This window comes from Cydia amplana, chromosome 2 (assembly GCF_948474715.1).
Source record: "Cydia amplana chromosome 2, ilCydAmpl1.1, whole genome shotgun sequence".
In the NCBI taxonomy this organism is placed as follows: Eukaryota; Metazoa; Arthropoda; class Insecta; order Lepidoptera; family Tortricidae; genus Cydia; species Cydia amplana.
This window is the reverse complement of record NC_086070.1, coordinates 10,029,248-10,050,751: the sequence shown is the minus strand read 5'-3', so window position 1 is coordinate 10,050,751 and position 21,504 is coordinate 10,029,248. Positions and strand designations below refer to the sequence as shown.

The 21,504-nt window shown below is 36.3% G+C and overlaps 1 protein-coding gene and 1 non-coding gene across 3 annotated transcripts in view; one reads left to right on the top strand and one right to left on the bottom strand.

Moving 5' to 3' along the window:
• The window catches only part of LOC134658373 (lachesin-like), a 58,700-nt gene that overhangs the window by 27,621 nt on the left and 9,575 nt on the right, over window positions 1-21,504 (top strand). For both annotated transcript variants that reach the window (XM_063514034.1, XM_063514045.1), the window contains exons 2-5: window positions 5,557-5,641; window positions 8,681-8,802; window positions 9,636-9,821; window positions 10,178-10,367. In XM_063514034.1, coding sequence (XP_063370104.1) covers window positions 5,557-5,641; window positions 8,681-8,802; window positions 9,636-9,821; window positions 10,178-10,367 — 583 coding nt within the window. The remainder of the gene's footprint in view (window positions 1-5,556; window positions 5,642-8,680; window positions 8,803-9,635; window positions 9,822-10,177; window positions 10,368-21,504) is intronic.
• On the bottom strand, window positions 4,634-4,706 carry Trnad-auc (transfer RNA aspartic acid (anticodon AUC)). The gene has a single exon. It is a non-coding gene; the product is annotated as a tRNA-Asp (tRNA).

Sequence of the window (21,504 nt, the reverse complement as noted above, 5' to 3'; positions counted from 1 at the left end):
AATTGGAGTCTGTAAAGCAAGTGTACTGTATTCAGGCGATTTGTTCGGCAATTTATGGAGCTTGAATTTGAGTCCAGCTGGATTTATTAGGGCAGATCAACTTCACAGAAATTTATTAGGCGAGCGCTCTGAACGACTAGTGAAAGAAACCAGTACCTACCGTCAAACGGGGTGAGTGGGGACAACTTTGAACTTTGAGTGAGATTTTAAAGGAATTTTCTCATGAGCGCCGGCGCCAAAAATGTTACGGTTTAAATATTATGTTTGAGAATCGATTTATAACATAATATTTTATAATAATTTCGCTGAATGTTTTTGAAAAACAGGCCATCCCTATTCATACCGGGTACGTCATTCCACGGTAACGATAACTTTAAGAGCGACGCGCGGTGAGCGAGAGGGAGATATAATATATAGTTCCCGTGCTCCCGCGTCTCGTTCTTTGGGGAACGAGGAATTCATGGATATCATCATCATCATCATCTCAGCCATAAGACGTTCACTGCTGAACATATAAGCCTCCCCCTTAGACCTCCATACGTACCGGTTGGAAGCGACCCGCATCCAGCGTCTTCCGGCGACCTTAACAAGGTCGTCTGTCCATCTTGTGGGTGGACGTCCTACGCTGCGCCTGCTAGTCCGTGGTCTCCACTCGAGCACTTTTCGACCATCTTCTTTGCGTGCAATGTGGCCTGCCCATTGCCACTTCAGCTTGCTAATCCGGTGGGCTATGTCGGTGACTTTAGTTCGTCTACGGATCTCATTTCTGTGGCATCATACGATCACGTAGAGAACTCGGAGTTTCTCACACCGGTTCATGGATATAGGTAAATAAAATCACTACTTAATAATGATTATGTTCAATACGACCACAATAAACAGCATTCGTACATCAATTTACATTATATTAGAAAAAAATTGCTAATATCATTTTATATACATACTATGAGTACTAACTGCCACAAGTGGCTCCGCTGCAGAATATGCTCCCCAGCGGAGCCACTTTTAATGCCCATTATTCGTTCCCTAGTACAGGTACAGCCATAAACATTCTACGTACCTATGTACATGTATTGTGTACGTTTCACGTACATGGTGTATGTTCCACGTGCATTTCACGATTTAATTAATTGAGCAGCACAGGAATTCTGCCTGTTTTAAGTCGGTCTAAATAGGAGTCTCGAGCCTACTTATCTAACAAAACCACTGTCACTAATCAAATAATATACTGACAGGCGCATGTAACAAATATAGGTACCGATCCACACTTAATTTGCAAAACGGAACCCTTAATAATAGTATATTGAATTTATAAACGGTTTAATCACGGGACAATTCCAAATAAAATTACACCGAAACGCCTAAGCGCCACTTGCACCATCCCAATAACCCGGGGTTAACCGGTTAAACCGTTAACCCAGTGTCAAATTGTATTGGTAACCATGGTAACTCCAGGTTTAACCGGTTAACCCCGGGTTAGTGGAATGGTGCAAGGGGGCCTAAGTGTATTTGCAAGAGCGTCTTCCTATCAAAACCTTAAAAGTTTTCAGTTGGATCGTTACAAAATAAACAAGAAAATATGTATTTTTTGATTTATTTTCAGTAGTTTAATGAATTGCAACATTTTTTTACATATTTATAAGGACCTGTAATTAGTCAAAAGTTAATTGATTTCATTGTTTTACGACAACTAACCCATTTATATTTAGGTTATACACATACACATGAAAGTGTGTTAGCGTATGCTATAGACTTATATGTGTATAAATATTATAATATTAATATTAAGTAGGTACAATTTACATGGTTTATTTTCGTAACGCAAAGGCTAATCACTCCTTCTTAACTACGCTTAATTATGTACAAATAGGCCTCTGCTTATTTCTCTCCCTCTTCCCTCCTCTTATAGTTCTCGAGGCCTTCCGTTAGGTCCAGTAACGTATTGCAAGTGATTGGTCTACTGTCTACTCAAGAGCTCGGGACCGTGCAGCATATGAATTAGGTGTAGCAGGTTGTTCCGTTCCGCAAATTAACTGTGGTTGTATTACGAAATTCTTAAAGGATAATAATGGCTAATAATGGGTAACTGTAAATTATGTTATGTATAGAATCAGCAAACTATCAAATTACACGCAAGTGATATACGATAATGACGTCTCGTGGATTGGGGATAGGATAATTTACATTGATCCGGTGTTGGTTGAGCGCCATCAATACGGTCAGGGCAGCAATTAGTTCCCCAGTAGCCCTCACGGGATATTTATCCCGGACCCATGTTTACTGATTGTTCAAATCAAATAAAACTATCCTCGATTTGTGGCAGCTGTAATCGGCTTAAAGATAATGCCAAGCTATTAATCCTGAACATACATCATTGTACCTATTGATAACTTATTATTTACTGATTTAGGTACCTACGTAAACATGCTTTAAGTATCTAAGCACAATCGTAGAATTCAACAACAGTCGAAAATTCATAATAAGTACCTATTTTAAATGCGTCACAAAATCTATAATATTATTGCTAGCCGGTTTATTTCCTTGCAATATAATTATATTTAAATAAATGTGCTATAAATTCTCGTTAATGTAACAAGACTAGTTATCTGATGAAAATCTAGAGAGCCGTCGGGTTTCGAGAAAATTCGACTCCATTGCCAATTTAATCACTTTAGTAACGTTCAATTAGCATAATACTGGGTAAAACGAGACTTCAGACTGGCTTGATGATGTAAATATTTGAAAATATCTCCACGGCTCCTCTAGATGTTCACCGGTAGGATAAATGAACACTTACAAGTGCTGAATGCATTTGTAGACGTACTACGAAACAAGAAGCAAGCATTGCACATTAGCAAGAATGCGACCGAGAAGACTATTAAGTAGGTATTTTTTTAATTGATAATTTATACTGCAACTCTAGATAAAATATAAGTACTGCAACATATAGGTAGGTATAAAGTGTATAAAGTGTATTAATACTTAAAATTTATGAAGAAGCACGATTTCATTGAATCATTTCTTAAAGAAATCTTTAATGATGTTTATTATTAATTCTTAACATTTCTAGGTTTTGGTCCATTAACCGAAAAACGAAATAAGATTTGCTTCTCTATTTTGAAGAAATTATTGATACGATAATAACTCCAGACTAGCTATCATGGTCGTATTTTTATCACCTGTCATGCTATGCGTCACTTTCGCACTTACATATTTGTTAGAACGTGACAGCCATGGTGACAAATGATAAAGAGCCGGCTATCATAGCCCTACAGGACTATAAATACGTCTATAACGATTAAAAATGCTTTTCTTTCCCGGCCTACTCTTTATTCGGTTTTTGAACTGAAATGCTTAAAAGAAACTTTGAAATAAGGTTTCCATCTACACGTAATGCTGGCGACCTGCGAGCGCAGCGGTTAAAGTTCTGACGCCGCGTCAGCGGCCAGTAATTGAATCTCGTGGGTCTGACACCCGGCCCGCGAGCCGATTGCTTATGAGCACTTCAAGCCGAGGCATCGCTCCCTTGGATACTTTATTGGAAACTAACAAACTATATTTTAAATGTACTATTTTTAAACAAGCTAATATACTCGTATTTAAAATTCTGAAGTGTCCACATGGCAAATAAACATGTTTGTAACTTAATATTTTCTTGCAAGAAGTTCTGACAATAAGTTTTCAGTATTCGGGATGGCTTTATGCTTAGGTAATATTATACATATTATATACATAATATACATAATATGTAACTATGAATGGTGGGTGTTATAGCAATTTTTTTTTTCTGAAAACGAATATAAATTTAAACAATTCGCCTTATAAAGTTGAAATTACGAACAGCGCGATCAAGCCTCATTTCCTCCGCGGAAACTCCTTTGTCGATCTGTGTCTTGTTATTTTGAGGAAAGCAGATAATATTATGGGTGACGGTTAAGAGTTTTGGGGAAATTTATAACGAGCCTTCGTTTCTTTTTCTTTGAGGCCTGGATATTTTATTACTGTCTTTGTAAAAACTTTTCCGTGAAGTAGCTTTTGGTATTAATTTCTAAAATGTTCATTTTGTTTTATTATTGGATTTGTGTTACTTTAATAAAGTAACATGATAAAAAAAAATTCACCACACCAGCTCGGAAAGGCTTTACTTTGCACTTCAAAAACCGATAGCAAAGTTGCATTTTATTCACATGTGAGGCAAAGTAATCAAATGCAAATTTTGAGTTGTTTTCTTATGTTGGCTGGTAGAATTGACTTTTAAATGATGATTTTGCATGATTAATATTTAATAACATTCATTTGGAATTGATTTGGTTTGATTTTGTATGATATTTTACATTTAATATTTGCTTCGGGTTGGTGTGGTGAAAAATGTTGTTTCACTCGGAGGCAAATTTCGTTTAACCCTCGTGCTTTGAAACTCTCGCAACGCTCAAGATTCCATTATTCGAACCACTCGCTACGCTCGTGGTTCAATTCTGGAATCTTTCGCTTGCTCGGGTATCAATATTAGCACGAGCGGTTAAACAACAACTTTGCCCCCTTGTAAAACAATAGTATTTTAATTTTTAACAAGCAGAAACGTCTGCGAACGATGCTATTAAGCTTAGAATAAATTTAAAAGTGGAAAAATTACTGTCTTGGGTGAGACTTGAACTCACGGCCTCTGGATCGATACTCCAGCGCTCTGCCATCTGAGCCACCAAGACCTCATCCATAGTCAGCAAATCTTTCCACCATATTATGGGTCAAGGGGACCGTAGCGACATCTACCGTAAGAGTGTTACACTTCTTAAATGGTTACCGGAGTTCCAAGTCATATTGGAAATTCACCAGTTACGATGTGCTACCCATACTATACAATAGTATTTTATACAATCGTGATATAATGGACAGCTTTTCAGTCGAGTACCGTGTTTAGGCAACGAAGCTTGCTGAGTTACCTAAGTAAAGGTACGAGATTGAAAAGCTTGATTATATCACTATTGTATACAATACTTTTTCTACGAGACAACAAGAAAAATACTTAGAACTAGTAGAAGAATCATATATGTAGGTAAAAAAAAAACAAAAGTATACAGCTGAGATGCGCGAGCAGCCGCGTTACCTTCATACTCGTACGCGACCCGGCCCCCGCGCCCCGCGCCCCCGGCCGGTTTTTCAACGACACCTTCTCGTAACTCATGAGGCCCTGGTACTTGCTCCGCGCTTTCGATCGGTCAATTTTCGATACTAAACTGTATCGAAATGAATATTATAGTTGACTAAACGGTATCGAAATGAATATTATAGTTGACTAAACTGTATCGAAATAAATATTATAGTTGAGTTGGGGTTCCATAGTGAAAAAATTATGCGATTTCACTTTGGTATACGAAGTCTTAATTCAAGCATTGCAGTCGACGAGTAGAAAAATAACTATTTCTTGCTTATGATACACGTAATAAAAGAATTGAGTGTGTTCATAAGCCTAAATAGACTTGATTCTTATCTCACAATGTCAAATCATGTTTTGAATTTTCTGCTCTGTACTAAGTTTCTGTCATTGGTTTGTTTCAGGTTGATCACAGGACTGAACTCATGTTTTCGCCATCTACGAAAGCAGCCTGGTGGCTGGCAACATTCCTTAGTGTGTTAGTCACAGGTAAGAGTAACCTTTATTAGAGTCTGAGGGCCTACCGCGAACCACGTTCGACGTGTTGCCTCTCTGTCGCACTTGTAAATTCGTACGTAAGTGTGACAGGGAGGCATAACGTCGAACGTGGTTCGCGGTAGACCCTCTGTTCGGAAAGAGAAGAGTCGTGGAATGTATTGGGCCCCATACATTCCACGACTATTCTCTTTCCGCACAGACTCTAGCATCAACATTTTCCCTTTAAGCGTGTACCTGCTTGCTAATTTGGCATTGGTATTTGAATTATGTAATGCTACTTCTTATATAAGAAAAGCCGGCAAAGACTGGATCACAAAAGCACAGGATAGACAGGCGTGGAGCAAAATGGAGGAGGCCTTTACCCGTTGAGGGGTTCATGTTGAAGATATGATGTATTAATAATTTTAGTAATTAATTGTAATAATATTTTTATAAATTTCGATTGTTTTTAAATAACAGCATTAACATAATTGTTATAGTGGTAGAATAATTTAATTTACATATAGAGAATGAAACTTGATTTTTGCATGGAACAAAAGTTTTGTAGTAGTTAATAATTTGAAATTATTATGTTATGCATGTTAAATTTGTACTTTAGTTATTCATTATGGAAATAAAGAGGCTTATTATTATATTATTATTATTATAATGCTACTTACGAAATATAAATAAACCTACTTATACGAGGGGCGGCTGAAAAGTTCGCGGCCTTAGAAAAAAAAAGAAGGAAAGTATTAAAGTAAATGTTAATTATTAATCGTTAATAATCGTTAGTAATGGCGGCAATATTTAAACTGCCAAAGAGGCGGGGAAAAAAGTAGCATAGTTTTACGAATGTCGAATTCGCACGTCGCTTCGATGTATGAGCGTGATAGCGCTATGCGCGTATATAGCGATATCCTGCTCGCACCGGAGTAGCGTGCGACTCCGCATCCAATGTGAACACCGACAAAGATCGCATATTTGACAGTTATTAGTTCACTCTTATAATATACCTATGACGGTAAGGCTATCGGTTAAACGGTAAGTTCTTAAATACAAGGGTCAATTTATAACTGTCAAATATGTGATTTTAGCAAATTTTGCAGAATAATAAATTAAAGAAGCGAATTGATCGTACGTTATTGTATAAGTAGGTATATGATTGAGTATTCATAAATTTAAGAAATTATTATAATTACGCGAAAGTTACATTGTCTAGTGTCTATCTGTTTGTTTGTAAGTAATGTTACCTACCTCTTCACGCTTAAACAGCTGAACCGATGACTATTATACTGTAAGAGACAATTAAGTGTGTAATTCGAAATCCGACATAGACATATACATATACCTACATACATTTATTCATAATATTTTCAAATATTAGTAATAATAATGCTTGACATGTAACAAGCATTACTCAGATTATTCTGATGTAAGTTTATTCATGTAACATAGGTTATTAATTTCGAAATATGATCTAAGCAGAAAACATTTTGGTCATTAAGGCTCGATCTGCAATTCCACGAGTCAATACTTAGTCTTATAGCGGAGCTTAATAATTGAGTAAGTATAAATTTTTATCAGGAAATATACTAGGAAGTAACGTCAAGTAGATTCCGTTAGAGCGTTTCGAGCTTTGGTTTAAAATTAATTAACAGTTATGTTGAGTTTGCGAGGCACGGTGTGCTGTACCGGGCAGTGTCACCCTTGGGTTAGATTTGTACGTATACCTACTGCAAAAACACAACTACGCTGTAACAACGCCACGCTAATATTCACCGACTTCATTGCTTACTTATGTATTGTTTGCGATGTGTAGCTTATTCGTAACTTTATTTATTATACTTATATATGAAGGGTCCACGGAAAGAACATGTCTAGTCACACTAGTGACATTTTGAGTAATCGCGGTTTTAAAATTTGGAACAATGTCATAACGTATGGTTATTCCGTGACCAGGTATTATTTAACTAAAAATAAAGTTGTGTTACATTTATTATACAGTGGTAGCAAAAGATATAACTAATAGTTCATTAAGAGCTCTTCATTTTGAGATAAAAATCTCATTTTCCGAAAAATGTGACTAGACATGTTCTTTCCGTGGACCCTTCATATACTCTTTATTCGTAAGTATATTATATTCGTACATGACTGTTTAAGGTGTAAGTACTATGTATTGATACTACGTCTCTATCTATGTTAGCGGTAAACTCATAAACTACTAAACGGATTTTCATGCGGTTTTCACCGATCATTAGAGTGATTCCTGAGGAAGGTTAAGATGTGTAATTTGTTAAGGTTTTATGTAACCTATTCGAAGCAGGGGTGGGTTTATATAATAATGTTGTGTTAGTGATGTGTAAACTTAGACAGATGTTGATATTTGGTACTTTTAATAATGTTATTTTTCTTGAAATGGCTATTCCATAGTTACAATTGGACGATTCCAATACTTAAACTATACTTAAATAGCGAGCCGGAGTAACAGTACGGCTCTTTTTAGGCTTCCTACTGAAAAAATAAAAGGTACTTATCTTAATATAGACATTGAAGAGCTGCATATTAAGTTTTCGGTACGTTCTTCTTTTAAGAAAATGTATAAATAGCCTGAAGAGAGGTTTAAGTGTTATATCGGGTGGAATCGAACCCTCCCACTTCTTCGGGCTTTCGTTTAAACACACTATAATATATTTTTAATGTTTTGACCTCTTACTGAGTGCTACATCGCAGATGTCTAATTAGTCATTAGAGATCCCGTAAAAGATCTTTAGTATTACGGCATGTAACCTACAAATAAAGATTTTGGGGGATCTTATAATTAATGAGATACGCTTGTTCACTTGCGATAAGAGCGCTTGTTATTTTACTTATTAAACTATTAATATGTGTTTCATTTGTAAATATGTGAGGTTTGCAGTTAAGAGTAATTAAGCTTGTGTTGAATTTTTATAGATATAGATAAGTATCTAAGTACCTATTTAGGTATAAAGACTATTAGGGAGAATAAATCATGGATTTTTTCGAGTATAAACGTTTTCTTGTAAACAGGTGAAATACCTATCCATGCGGAGGTGGAGCCTGAATTCCTGGCGCCGCTTGAGAACCACACGGTGACACAAGGTCGCGATGTGCACTTCACATGCGTCGTCAACCACCTTTCCAATTATCGGGTGAGCAAATTACAATAAAAATAAATAGGTATATACTTATGTATGTTTTTTTTTACATTATTACCGAGATTACTTTACGGAGATTAATTTTTTTTATTCGAACGTGTGTACAATAGCCGTCGCACCGTCGCACCTAAAAGCCGCGTGCATAAAACTATACAATTAACGAATTTGATAGCTATGTGAGTCTAAGTAAAGCTCTTAAGGAACTTAAGTAAAAATATTAGGCCTAACTGCAGTCCATCAGTGTATGTAATAAATATGTACCTGCATTAGTATATAAGAATGTACTTACTCGCAAAACTAAATGCTAAAACCTTACCGTGGTAGAAATAAATTTACGCAAACAGTAGAATTGTTACTAATTTATTTTGCAACCGCAACAAAGCGAGATGTCACATGAAAAATGCGCTGAAGCGGCGCGGGCGAGACACCCTGCATTCCTCGCATGAAAGTCGGTACCATTTTACGTGTCGTTCTCCCAGTTTTACATTTGCTACAGTGTTTAAGTCACATTAAGTTTCGTCTCGGCGGTGAACAACACAAGCGATTTAAAACTTGGAGAAGCGCCGGCGAAATGGGACCGATTTATGACGTTAATCCTAGATATAAAACGGAATTTCACGCTCATATGCAGCTCGAGTGTGTAGAGTTTCGTTTTGTACACACTCTGATTTCATTGTTCAAGTTTCATAATTTATAGCGCTATTCTACAACATTTTTTTGAGCGTTTTGGTAACTTGCGTTTATTTGTGCATGTTCATCGTATACCTCTCACAACTGGGCACAAGTTATCCAATCTATACCTGCTAGTTAACAAGAAGTATTTTTAGGTCGCATGGATAAAGTCAGACTCGAAGGCGATCCTCGCGATCCATACTAACATGGTGGCGCTGAACCCGCGTCTGTCCGTCACCTACAACAACCATAACACATGGAAGCTGCACGTCAGCAACGTGCAGGCTAATGATTCGGGCACTTACATGTGCCAGGTCAACACAGATCCAATGAAGAGTCAGGTACGTTTGATATCCCATGTTCAGAATTTTTACGCGCTCAAGCGTTACGAAGTTTTTGGTCGTATACGACGTGAAGTTCTAGGAAGCTGACGCATAAATACTTCGATAAAATTACATTATTCTTAATAAGTATTCTAAAGTAATTCGGTGCAATTTTTGAGTTGTTTTCTAATGCACGCTTATTTTAAGGCTAGAATGGAATAGTTATACTACTTACTGTAAGATAATCGAAATAAAAATATTATCGCAAAAGACTGTAAATTCAACTAGCATGAAGAAGAATAAATGATCTTAAATGAAAACAGATGCCGTTTACATCATAATTATCTCGGTAATGCAGTGATTTATCTTCGTAGATGGGTCACCTAGCGGTAGTGATACCACCGGACATAGTGGACACGGTTAGCGAGGGCAGCTCGGCGCGTGAAGGCGGCAGCGTGCGGTTAGCATGCAGCGCGACGGGCGTGCCGGCGCCCGCTGTCATGTGGCGTCGCGAACACAACAAGCCCATCATATTCCGTCATGATGGCGGCCGGGAGAAGAAAGGTAAGATGCCTTACTTGTTGTACACACGTCTCTAAGAAGAAGGTGCAGAAGTAACATGCAACGACTACCTTTTTTTTAACGATGTGGTAATGCTATGCAACGACTACCTACGCCTACCGTTGTCATTGTGCACTGCTGTGAGGCACGTGTCTTTGTAATGTGGTGCAGTAGACATGTCTAAATATCATACATGCTATCACAAATAGAGGAGATATACTCGGACCAAGATAACTCTGGCTATGTCGTCGTTAATATCAAATTTCTATAAAAATATGACGATTATTATGACGCTCCCTCACTTTGTTCTGATCAAATCGTTGTAAGATTAACTTTGTCGGACTCGTATTTACGCAATTATTAGAAGGAATCTTTTTTAACCCCGGAAAGTAAAATAGATACCGACACAATTAATTTTAGAATAATTAAACCTACTTTAGATTAGGTACTCGGGTGGAACGATTGGTCGGACGAAAATGTTTTTTTAGCCTGCACGAAAATAATGACGTGGGTGTTTAGCATTAACAACTTATTTTTGTATGAATCACTTAAAAAAAGATTTACATGTTAAAAGTAGGCAATAAAAATAGAATAAGCTTAATGTCAAATATATTTTATAGAGATGCACCGGATATCCGGTTACTATCCGGTATCCGGCCTATCCGGCCGTTATTTTAGTATCCGGCCGGATACCGGATAGTGACCTACTATCCGGCCGGATACCGGATAGTAAAATTAACACATTTTGGGGTAAAAAATGGAATCTAAAAAACAGTCACGGTCATAATGCTAACGACACAGTAGATAGAAATGAATACGTAACCAATGTCACACAATACACTTATTTGTTTACACAAAAATACGCGCGCGCACTTGTAACTATAAACGAACTTACTACGTTAGTAATGACATGATAAAACTCGTTACGCTCCTAGAAATGTGTCCGCGCGAACGTTCACTACGAAACAGGTTGAAACCTGCACGACGCGTATTTGCAAAACTCAAAATATAGGTATAGTTCCGCCGGCCGAATATCCGGCGGCCGGATACCGGAAATTCGGCCAGTGTCCAGGCCGGATATCCGGTATCCGGTATCCGGCCAAACAACTATCCGTTGCATCTCTAAATTATTTTACCCTAAAATACGCCAAAGAAATAAAAAAACAGAAAATTTGTTTAATTTAAAAATGTCTCGTAAGTCGTATTTCTTACAGAAATTTTAGCAGCAGCGTAATATTTGTTTCATTTAACAATAGCACTAGCGATAGCAGTGAAGTTAACCGGTCGGAAAATATATTTTAGATTTTTTATAATTCTTATTAAATACACTTGTTATAGGAGTTATATAGCTCACCAACCAAAAACCAAAAACTGTCAAATAGGGGAAACAATTAGTGTATAAGCGAATTTTGGTATAGTTGTAGGGACCAAACCGTCAGTCTTCGTAAAAGCGAAAAAAATCTTTTCGAATTTCACTGACTTGTTAACCGAACGAACTAATTTACAATGGCTCAAAGATGTCAGCAATACTCCACACAGGGGGCCGATAATATTTCCCTTGTAGGTACTTCCGTGATGTGCATTACCAATGTATTTTATGCAAGTCGGCCCCGACTCCATTCTGTTAAAGGGAGGTAATGGCTCGGAAAATATAGCGAACATGCAGCTTGTTCTTACAAGTTTCAACGATAAGCGCTGTGACGCCCTCACTCGGTGTTTACGTCACTGGGATCCCTTCGATACTTTAATGTCTTTCTAAGTAAATTTGAAAGTTCGACAGGGCTTAATAATGCGTAAGGCCTCTACAAACTCAGATCGTAAGTTGTGTTATTATATCTACTGGCCTCCGCCCGCGACTGCGTCCGAGTAGAAGTGGTTTAAAACTTTGTATACCATTTTAACCTTTTTTGGTAACACAATTATACGCAGACAAAAATCAAACCATAGAAAACGTCTGAAATTACAACGCAACCGCCAATAAACACCATGAATGCTGGTTCCCTTTGACTACTTTTTCGACTTCTGTTTTATTTTGTACCTGTATAAGTTGCATGGTTTCTTTCAGATGTTGAAATTTCTAAACTTACGCTTCTGCGTGCCATTTATTCGACTACACACGAAATCAATTTTATAGCTTCGGACCCATCTATGGACAGTCCTCATTGTAACCCTTATGCGTGGAAGCCCTCCCCAGAGCACCAAAGCTGCTATTTTGTTCAAGTCTTTTTCCAATTCAATATACTTTGCATTGTCCCCGACACTCGTATGAGGCATTACACCTAGAAGACCCCAGCGCCCCCGCGGGTCCCTTGCACTTCTCTCTCCAATGGATTTTATTTACGCAAGAGAAAGCAAGGTTTAATACATATACCACTGAAGACAATAAGGCGCTTCGCTACGAGATATAAAAGCTTTGAGTTAGTCTCGCGTTCCTTTTAGTAGGATTCCTTTGAAATGAATCGAATAATTTGCGGACTTTATTCTCACGGCCGGATTTTTATGTGTGAGTACTTTGTTTTTAGAACTTTTGATATAATGAGGAACGTAGGTATCTTTTTTAAATGTACGTTTTGTCTAAAAGGCTTTCAAATGAGACTGCAATAACGTATTCTAGGAATTGTATAAGGGGAATCTACATCTAGTTTTAATAGCCACTAGAAATGTTCACATTTTCATTCAAAAGTTTATTCAGATATTTTCGCACCGATGCGGCATTTAAACCATAATTTGATATCGATTTGACATTACTCTTAGTAGTAGTGTATCTCGCTTGTATTTAATAGTGACATCGAGATGCTATGCGAGTAATGTCAAATCAATTCCGATAAATCATTAGAATAAAAAAACGGTCTACTACAAATCTGACTTACCCACTCCGGTTCCGCCCAAATTTTCAATTTCCACAGTATAAATTAATTGCAAACTAACTACCACATACACGTTTGGAATACCTACATATCTTTTTCGAAATCATTCAATTGGCTAAATATTTGTTATTACGATAACTTTTAGTCATATGACAGAGTCAAGATATGTAGGTGCAACGACGAGCGAAGCGAGTAGGAGCGTGTTAGGTGAACTGCGATCAAACAGCGAGCGCCAGAACCGACTTTTTTGCATCGGGCGATGTTAAATTACGAAAATAAACTTTTTATGTTTTGTATTAGTTTGATGAAGTAATTATGCTACCTTAAGCATTGCGTTTTAAATAGTATATTTTTAAGTTGTTGTCCAAACATACAGTTGCTAATTGTTAGGTTGGGAAATAGTACAAATTATTGTGTTGAGTTGCCACTTGATCATTCGGCAAAATAACTTTACGCGAATAATTGGTTGCGAAATGCCATTCGGCATAACAATATTCGTCATAATGATTTCGAGAACCGTATTTAGGCCTTTAGATTTTATTATACCATCGTGAAAAAAATTACTTATATACAACATACATAATATAAGCCTCCAAAATTTGCTCGTCAATTTTTTTATGACCCGTTGGCATCATATTTTGCGTATATGTATTCAATAATAAAAATAAAAAGCCGAGTGGAAGATATATCATAAACTAATGAGTAAGTAATCAACGGGCTTCGGTTGGTACCCGATTTCAATCGGTGGCTTCCCTCCTTGCTGCTTGTTGCACCAGTTCCCTCGAGCCCATATTGTTAAAATAATGTGTAAAAACTGAAAAAGTTTAAAATTATACAACAATACAGCCATTTTCTCTTCGTAGCTTAAATCGTCTAGTTGGAAAAACTTTTTCTCTGAGTCTATTTAACATTGTTCCGTTGCGTCGGCGGCGACTAAAAAAGGACAATCGCCGCGTTATATGGAATTCTTATGAAGTATTTTGTAAGCTTTCTTAAAAAGAAACACTGTAGATATATAGAGTCTATTTGCAACTGAATTCTTTATCCACATTTACATATTGCTTTGATAAAACAATTGGGACAGAATAAGGACTTGATTCAGCGCTAAATAATGCCAGCGAGCGCCAGAGCCAGTATTTTATAATGTTGTCTTATCTTACGAATATTACAAGGAGTTGTGTTACGTATATTATGTTATGTTACGTGCATTATCTGGTAAAAACTAGTATTCACTGAAATATTTTTTTGACTGAAAAACCCCTGTTAAACTAATTTTCACCCAAATATCACGGATAACTAGTTATACCTAATTTCAAAATATTCTTCCGCCTGCTTAAAACTTATATTTCGTTATCCTGTCGATGCACTTACAACGATCTTGTTTAGACAATAGCATGTTAACCAAACAATCGACTAATTTTGCCGAGCAAACAGTCACATACTAAATGGAAATTTCGCGTAACACTAACTCCGAAGCTATTGGCTCTCTTAATGTGAATGCGGTGTTTCGCGAGGTATGTTTATGCGCTACGCATATACAAACAGCAACACTCCTAACTGTACATCGGTGGACCTTATTACAAAAGGCATAAGGTCCACCGATGTACAGTTAACAGTGTGGGCGATGGTACCGTAGGTGCGTACCTATGTAAATTGTACAAGTACTTCCTTTTGAAGTGTAAATGGGGATAATAATATAAACTTATATCGATGATACAATATTTTGTATAACAACGCATTATAACCACTGAAATCTTTGCAGCCAATACACATACTGACATGAACACTAAAAAAAATATGGTTAATGGGCAGCATATTTGATAAAAAATAATCAAAGTGGGTGCAGTAAAAAAACGTAAAATATCTTCCTGAAAAGGCAAAATAATCCTTAATCTATTGTAATATTTGATCAGAAACCCACGGAGGGCGGCTATCGGCTGGAGGATTAGGCAACAATTTTATAAGTTACTCGTAGGTATCCGTGCGAATGTCACCGCAGTAACCATAACGTTTTAGTGGCCGTTTGCCCCTCGTCGGAACACTTCGTATTTTTAATAAAAAACGCAATATAGTTTTTCACGAGCTAGAATCCGGGAGGAGGTGAAAAGCCTTGGAATTTTCAATTTTGAAAATTAAATTGCTCTGAACAATTGTTGTCTACAGTTATTTAAAAGTTCTCGTACGTTTGTTTCGCTCTTGAACATACATGAGTCGGGTAGTATTTAATCAATGTTACGTTTACTGACAGATAGTAGTGCGTCCGTAATAATATTGCGCGTTATGTTATTATTATGATTGTCGTATAATAAGCAAGCGCTCAAATACTCGTATTATCGGAGTCGCGGTGCAGGTGTGAGGCGTAGGTGTCTAACACTTAATCTATTACGAGGCGCGTCACATCCCTCTGATTCTAACTACTGCGAATGAGGAGTGTAAAACGGGGCATAAACTGGCTCATATAACAATAAAAATAAATTAGAGAAAAGCTCGCAATGAAACTTTATCCATTACTTTGGAGCCGTAAAACACACAATTTCATGAGTTTGTAGGATTTAATTATTACAATACTTGCACAAATCGCCTCCCGTTTTCGTTGTTGTAAGAATGTCGCAATATTTACGGCACCTCTTCAAGACAAAGTTATTAAGCTAGATTTGATCTTGATGATTTTGTATTACAATTTGTGCAATGTCCATTTGAAAGGGCCGGTTGTAATTTATGCACATAAATATATTTTACCAAGTAAATAATGAATCTCACTGTAGGACACACACTGTATTTCCCTCGTTAGCAATAGGGCATGGAATATAGCCCCAATGTGCATTAACAAAAATATTATATTTAATTTAATTTAAAAATTTATTAATCGTTATTTATGCATTTGAGAGAAATTATATAATGGGTTTGTATAAAAATTCAATGGCTCCCATATTATTTACTAAATTAGTTACTGGAAAGTGCATGTGAAGAATTTAACGTAAAACGCTATCCATTACTTGGCGAGTACTTCGCTGCGCAGCGACCGCCGCCGTTTCCAAATTACCCCAATAATGGTAATTGCAATTTGCACTGGAAATACCCGCCCCCGTCTTCATTCAGACACGCTCTAATGTTGATATACTTTCATTGCTACATTTTTTTCTGGTGGACAAGTCAAGAGATATTTAACATATTTACTTAATAAGAATATCAGTAGATTTTTGCGGAGAAGAGCTAAAGTTAAGAGTGGACCATTTAGTAGGTACTAATGCGAGTATTTAGAACCGCAAGATGGCCTGATGATTTGGTATAATAATATGTACCTAGTTCGTCTTAGATGACTATGAAACTGTGTAATAAACGAAAGAGCAAGGGAAGCAAAGCCAATCGAATGAGCGAGCGAAGCGAAGTTCTTACATTCAACTTGGAACGCAACTGGCTAGGGGCATAATTTATTTTATTTTCGATAGTTTGTTCCGCGTTAACTTTAGGCTTTCAGTAAGCACTAATGGCGACTTCACTCGCTTGCTATTATTGGGTTTCAATTTAAATTGAAAAACGTAGGTCATAGACCTATTTTGTTTAAAAGTGTACGCGACGCTTTTTTTAAGATTTGAAAACATTTATGTTAATTTTACAATCACGAGCTCTTTCGATCCTGTTAGGAGAAAACAAAAATACTAAAAGTTTTCAAAACGCGAGTACACAGTTTGAGGCGCTACTACGACGCGCACTAGTCATAAGAAAGAAAATAATACAACAGAAAAATACTGCTTATAAATATAAGGAAAAGTCCCTTGTAATAATAGGTAAGAATATAGTCCAGACGGCTCGCATGTCTCGTCATATCGCATAATGAAAAGATACGGGGCAAGTTAGAGCAAATAATTGTGGATACAATGAACTGACGTAGGCATCTGAAACAGTAACTGCAACAAATAATATCACAGTTTATTGAAAGCTATTAAACGAGTTACTTTATTTGTTTGTTTTTATGATAAAGTTTTCCTGAGTGATGTATGTTGCGTTTCGTTTGCTACGGAGCGTAAACGATTGGCGTGTTGGCTACGCACCCCGGTGAGCTAAAAGTTGTCTAAGAACCGTCGGTGTTATAGAGAAATTGTAGAAAATCAATCGGATTTATCTTACCTTACATTTAGGTATGTATGGACTATGGATATGGGGAGCATAAGTAAGACAACCGCCTTAAAAGTCTAGAGCAAAACATATTAAAAAATAGTATGTAAAAACAATATAACACATTGCACAAAATTACTATTTTTCTGTACATTTGATGGCCCCAGTGCTGCACTACTAAGCCTGACCGGGCCAGTAAGCTCCACCGAGTACAAATAGAGAGTAGTGGCTGCAGTAATAATGGCTAGCGAGTAACTACACTCTAGCAGAGCGTTAAATTTATATTAAAAACGACCACAAAGAGACAGCGTATACAGGCGTTTGCCGCTTACTTAAAGCTTTTGATGCCGCAGCTGCTCATGTTTTTTTTATTATTTCTTATAGTAATCGTATACAGGTCTAACTATACTCATTAGTACGCAGTACTTACAAATTAATTGTGTACGTATGTCATTATTTCTTCATAATGTATATATATGTATTTAGTTAAAATGAATACAATTTAATTATAAAATAATATTGTAAGACATGGACACTAATTATTTATTTTGCCGGTATTATTTATAAGTAAGTAACAAAAAAAAGAAAATATATGGCATTCAAAAGACCATTGCAATTATATATTTATTGTGATAGGGTTATTTTGATCTTTGATTGAGCCATTAACTTGATTGCCGTACTTTAGAAATTCAGTACTAAAAGTTGAGCAAAGTGTTTTAATTAACGTCTTAACTCGGTGCCAGCGAGCGAAATACTATGAAGTTTACGAATTAACTAAAGTACCCCTTTCAAATACTAAACGGCTGTTTTTTATAATATTTTTATCTTTTCAGTCCAAATGTAATACTTTTTAAGGAGACACATATTTCTCTTAAAATGCTCCCGTGCCATTCGTGCTTTGAGACACTGTAAATTAGCCGAATATTCTAAAATCCTGAATCCTGTAAGCGTTCCCTGACTTAGCAACGTGAATAAATTCTTGAGGTAACTAAATCTTGTCAAACTCAAATTGAATGAATCTCGTCGTCAACCGAGTGTGTGTTACTCATATTATTCGCGAAGCATATATTCGATGTGACAGGAATGTAATAATGTGTAATGCACGTCAATCAGGCGTTTAATATGTAAGCTGCGATTGTAACTCGCCTGTCACATACAATAAATTACTGCTACCTCTCAAATTATTATATATGGATAAGCTAAAAGTTTTGCTCGAATACAATTTATATTTATATTATGAGTTCTCCTATAGCCTTTATTATTAGTTCATACTAGTGTGTTTTGAGCACATAAAAATACTGCAGCCTATAGGTACTTAAAGTGTCATTCAATAGAACTTGCGAACTATGTAAACAAAAGTTACTAGTAATTTGACATTCAGTGTCAATAGTATGGCGGTTTGTTTACATAGTTAGCAAGTTCTATTGAATGACACTTTATATTCAATGCTGTAAGAGACTTTCAGCCATATTCGAACTTTAAGATACGTCAAATACTAGAGATTGAAACGATATGGAATGGATACGTCACTGTCAAACAAGTGTCAAAAGTGACGTTTCTTCAAACAAACGCGTCACTTTTGACACTGACATATCTAATCCATATCGTTTCAATCTCTAGTATTTGACGTATCTTAAAGTTCGAATATGGCTGTGCATCAACTGCGAAGCGAACGTAGGTAGTCATTTTATCTTATATAATTTTCATGATAATAGCATAAGGCTTTCAGTAAGCACTAACGGCGACTTCACTCGCTTGCTATTATTGTGTACATGTGTGGGCTCAGGTTGGAACTCCTGCTTAGTTATTACCTATGGATGCGCTTCCAAAGTGTTCATTAACATAATTTATTCACGGCTGTCAGTACCGGCCCTAAATTTGTGGCAGGCAGTTTTTCAACGCGGAAAAATAATTGTGTAAAACGGTCACGTCTTTTTTAGCGTCAGTGAAATCGTACGGTCTAGTTTAATCATGTCATAACCAGCGCTGCGCGACCAGCCTGATAACATCTCAGATACATTGCCTACGCTTGGATTTGCCAAAATTATTTATTTTATGCGTAAGGTTTCGGTTACCGTTGGTATGTTTTATGCAAAGGATCCGAATGAATACGAAAATTTTAGGTAGGTATTGAAGCGTTTCATTCGCAACTTGCGGCGAGGGCACGGTATTAAACATATTGTACATATTTTCAATAAAGTATAACACAACAGTTTTTTCACCAAACCAGCTCGTAATGGTTCTCTTTATTCGTCAAAAACGGATGAGAATGTTGCATTTTATCTACAAGAGTGGCAAAGTAATTAGTAGGTATAGCATAATTTTAGTTCTGTCCTCATGTTGGTTGGTGGAGTTGCCTTTTAATTGATGATTTTGAATGATGATAAGTATTTAAAGAATTGATTTGGATTAATTTGTAATGATTTACAGTTAGTATTTTTCTCGCGCTGGATTTTTTTGTCGGTACTCGGTAACCAGGTTAATAATGTTAATTTTGAAATTTTGACATCAATTTCAAAGCCTAATAAAATGTTGAAAGAAATTGCAAAACTTAAACAACGAATACATGACTCAGAATTGATAGAAAGATATTGAATAAAAATAAATAATAACATGGCTTAAGTTATTGAATCCTTATCAAAACATTTGCGAGAACTCGGTAAGGTATATGTATATGTCGCAGGCAAATTGTAAGAATCCGCCGTTTACAAACGGCGTCGCTAATTTACAAACGGCTTCACTTAAAATATTTCACAAATAAACAAACCCACGCTGCATATAAAATAAATTTTCATAAAATCTATTTCAACATTAAAAACCTAAACCCACAACAACAACCTGCACAGGATACATCCACCAAAAAATAGATTTTAAATTCATTATTAAATCTCTACATTGGAGATATGTATTTAATAACTTTTAGGTTATTAACTTATTACTACTACAGGAATTACCTTCCTTCTCAGTTGCCAAGTATTAAAAGTACCACACCCAGGCCCCAGATAAGTCACAAAAATAAGAAGAAGCGTCATTTATGTGTGAGATTATTATGACAGGTGACTAATTTATCGGGACCGCATGTCGCCCCATTCGCGCAATCTCATATTAGTTCTGCACGGTTACAGTCATACTGCCGTATTCGAATTTCAAGATATTCACAAGAGACGACACGTACTAGATCCATTCTAGATACGTTATAGTTTAGATTTCAACTAGTTCTCTTTTGCAGCGCAATTCGGGCAACCAATGTCACTTTTACGATAGATCGTGTTAGATATCTATTAGATGTGAATTAGATCTCTAAATATATCTTATGGAAATCGTTCAAGAGTATCTCCAGAATCGCGGAAATGTCAAATTTGACAGGTTAGATCTTAAACATATCGTTATCGTATCTTGGCGATGTCTAAAAGATATCTAATAGATGTCTATTACAAAATCCGAATCGGGCCCAGAGATGGTTGTCTTGTTCGACGTTATCCACCAGGATTGCCTCCCAACGTCTGAGGTTATACGTAATAAGGTTGGGGACCTTATACATAATCATAACAGTAAAGCTTATTAAGTTTGCTTTTTATTACGAGAATTGTCCAATATACTTACATATTATATTATCTTATTAAATTAGTTTATACGTTTTTGCACAGCATATTCATAATCATTGCTAAAGACTAAATTGAAAATCGATCCACGGACAAAAGATTTTTTATCAGAACATTAATTTTGCTTCTTCCGCAAACTGACAGTTTAAATTTTCAATATAAATTTTGGCTGTCCAGTCATCTCGACTCATTTAATGTAACAGGAAGAGTCCTTGATTACGTTTTTGTTTGAACTTAAAATGAAAGTACAAGGATCTTATTAAAGAATGAGGTAAGAAATAAATTGAAAGAGTGCCTTCCATCTGTCTCGTAGAATTTGGTTTTATAGCTATAAGCTATTTAGTGCAATTTGATATAAACATACATTTTTTTATAATTCTTACTGCTTGAATTGTTTTTTTGGAACAAAGACATCACAACCAGTAAGTTTCTTCAAGGGTCTGCATCCGTGCAATCCGTGGAGAAAGAAAAAAATACTCTGATCCGTAAAATTTTGATTTCATTGTGCATTGTTTTCATTCCAGTCACGTTTGGCTTTATAGTCGACAGGCCGGG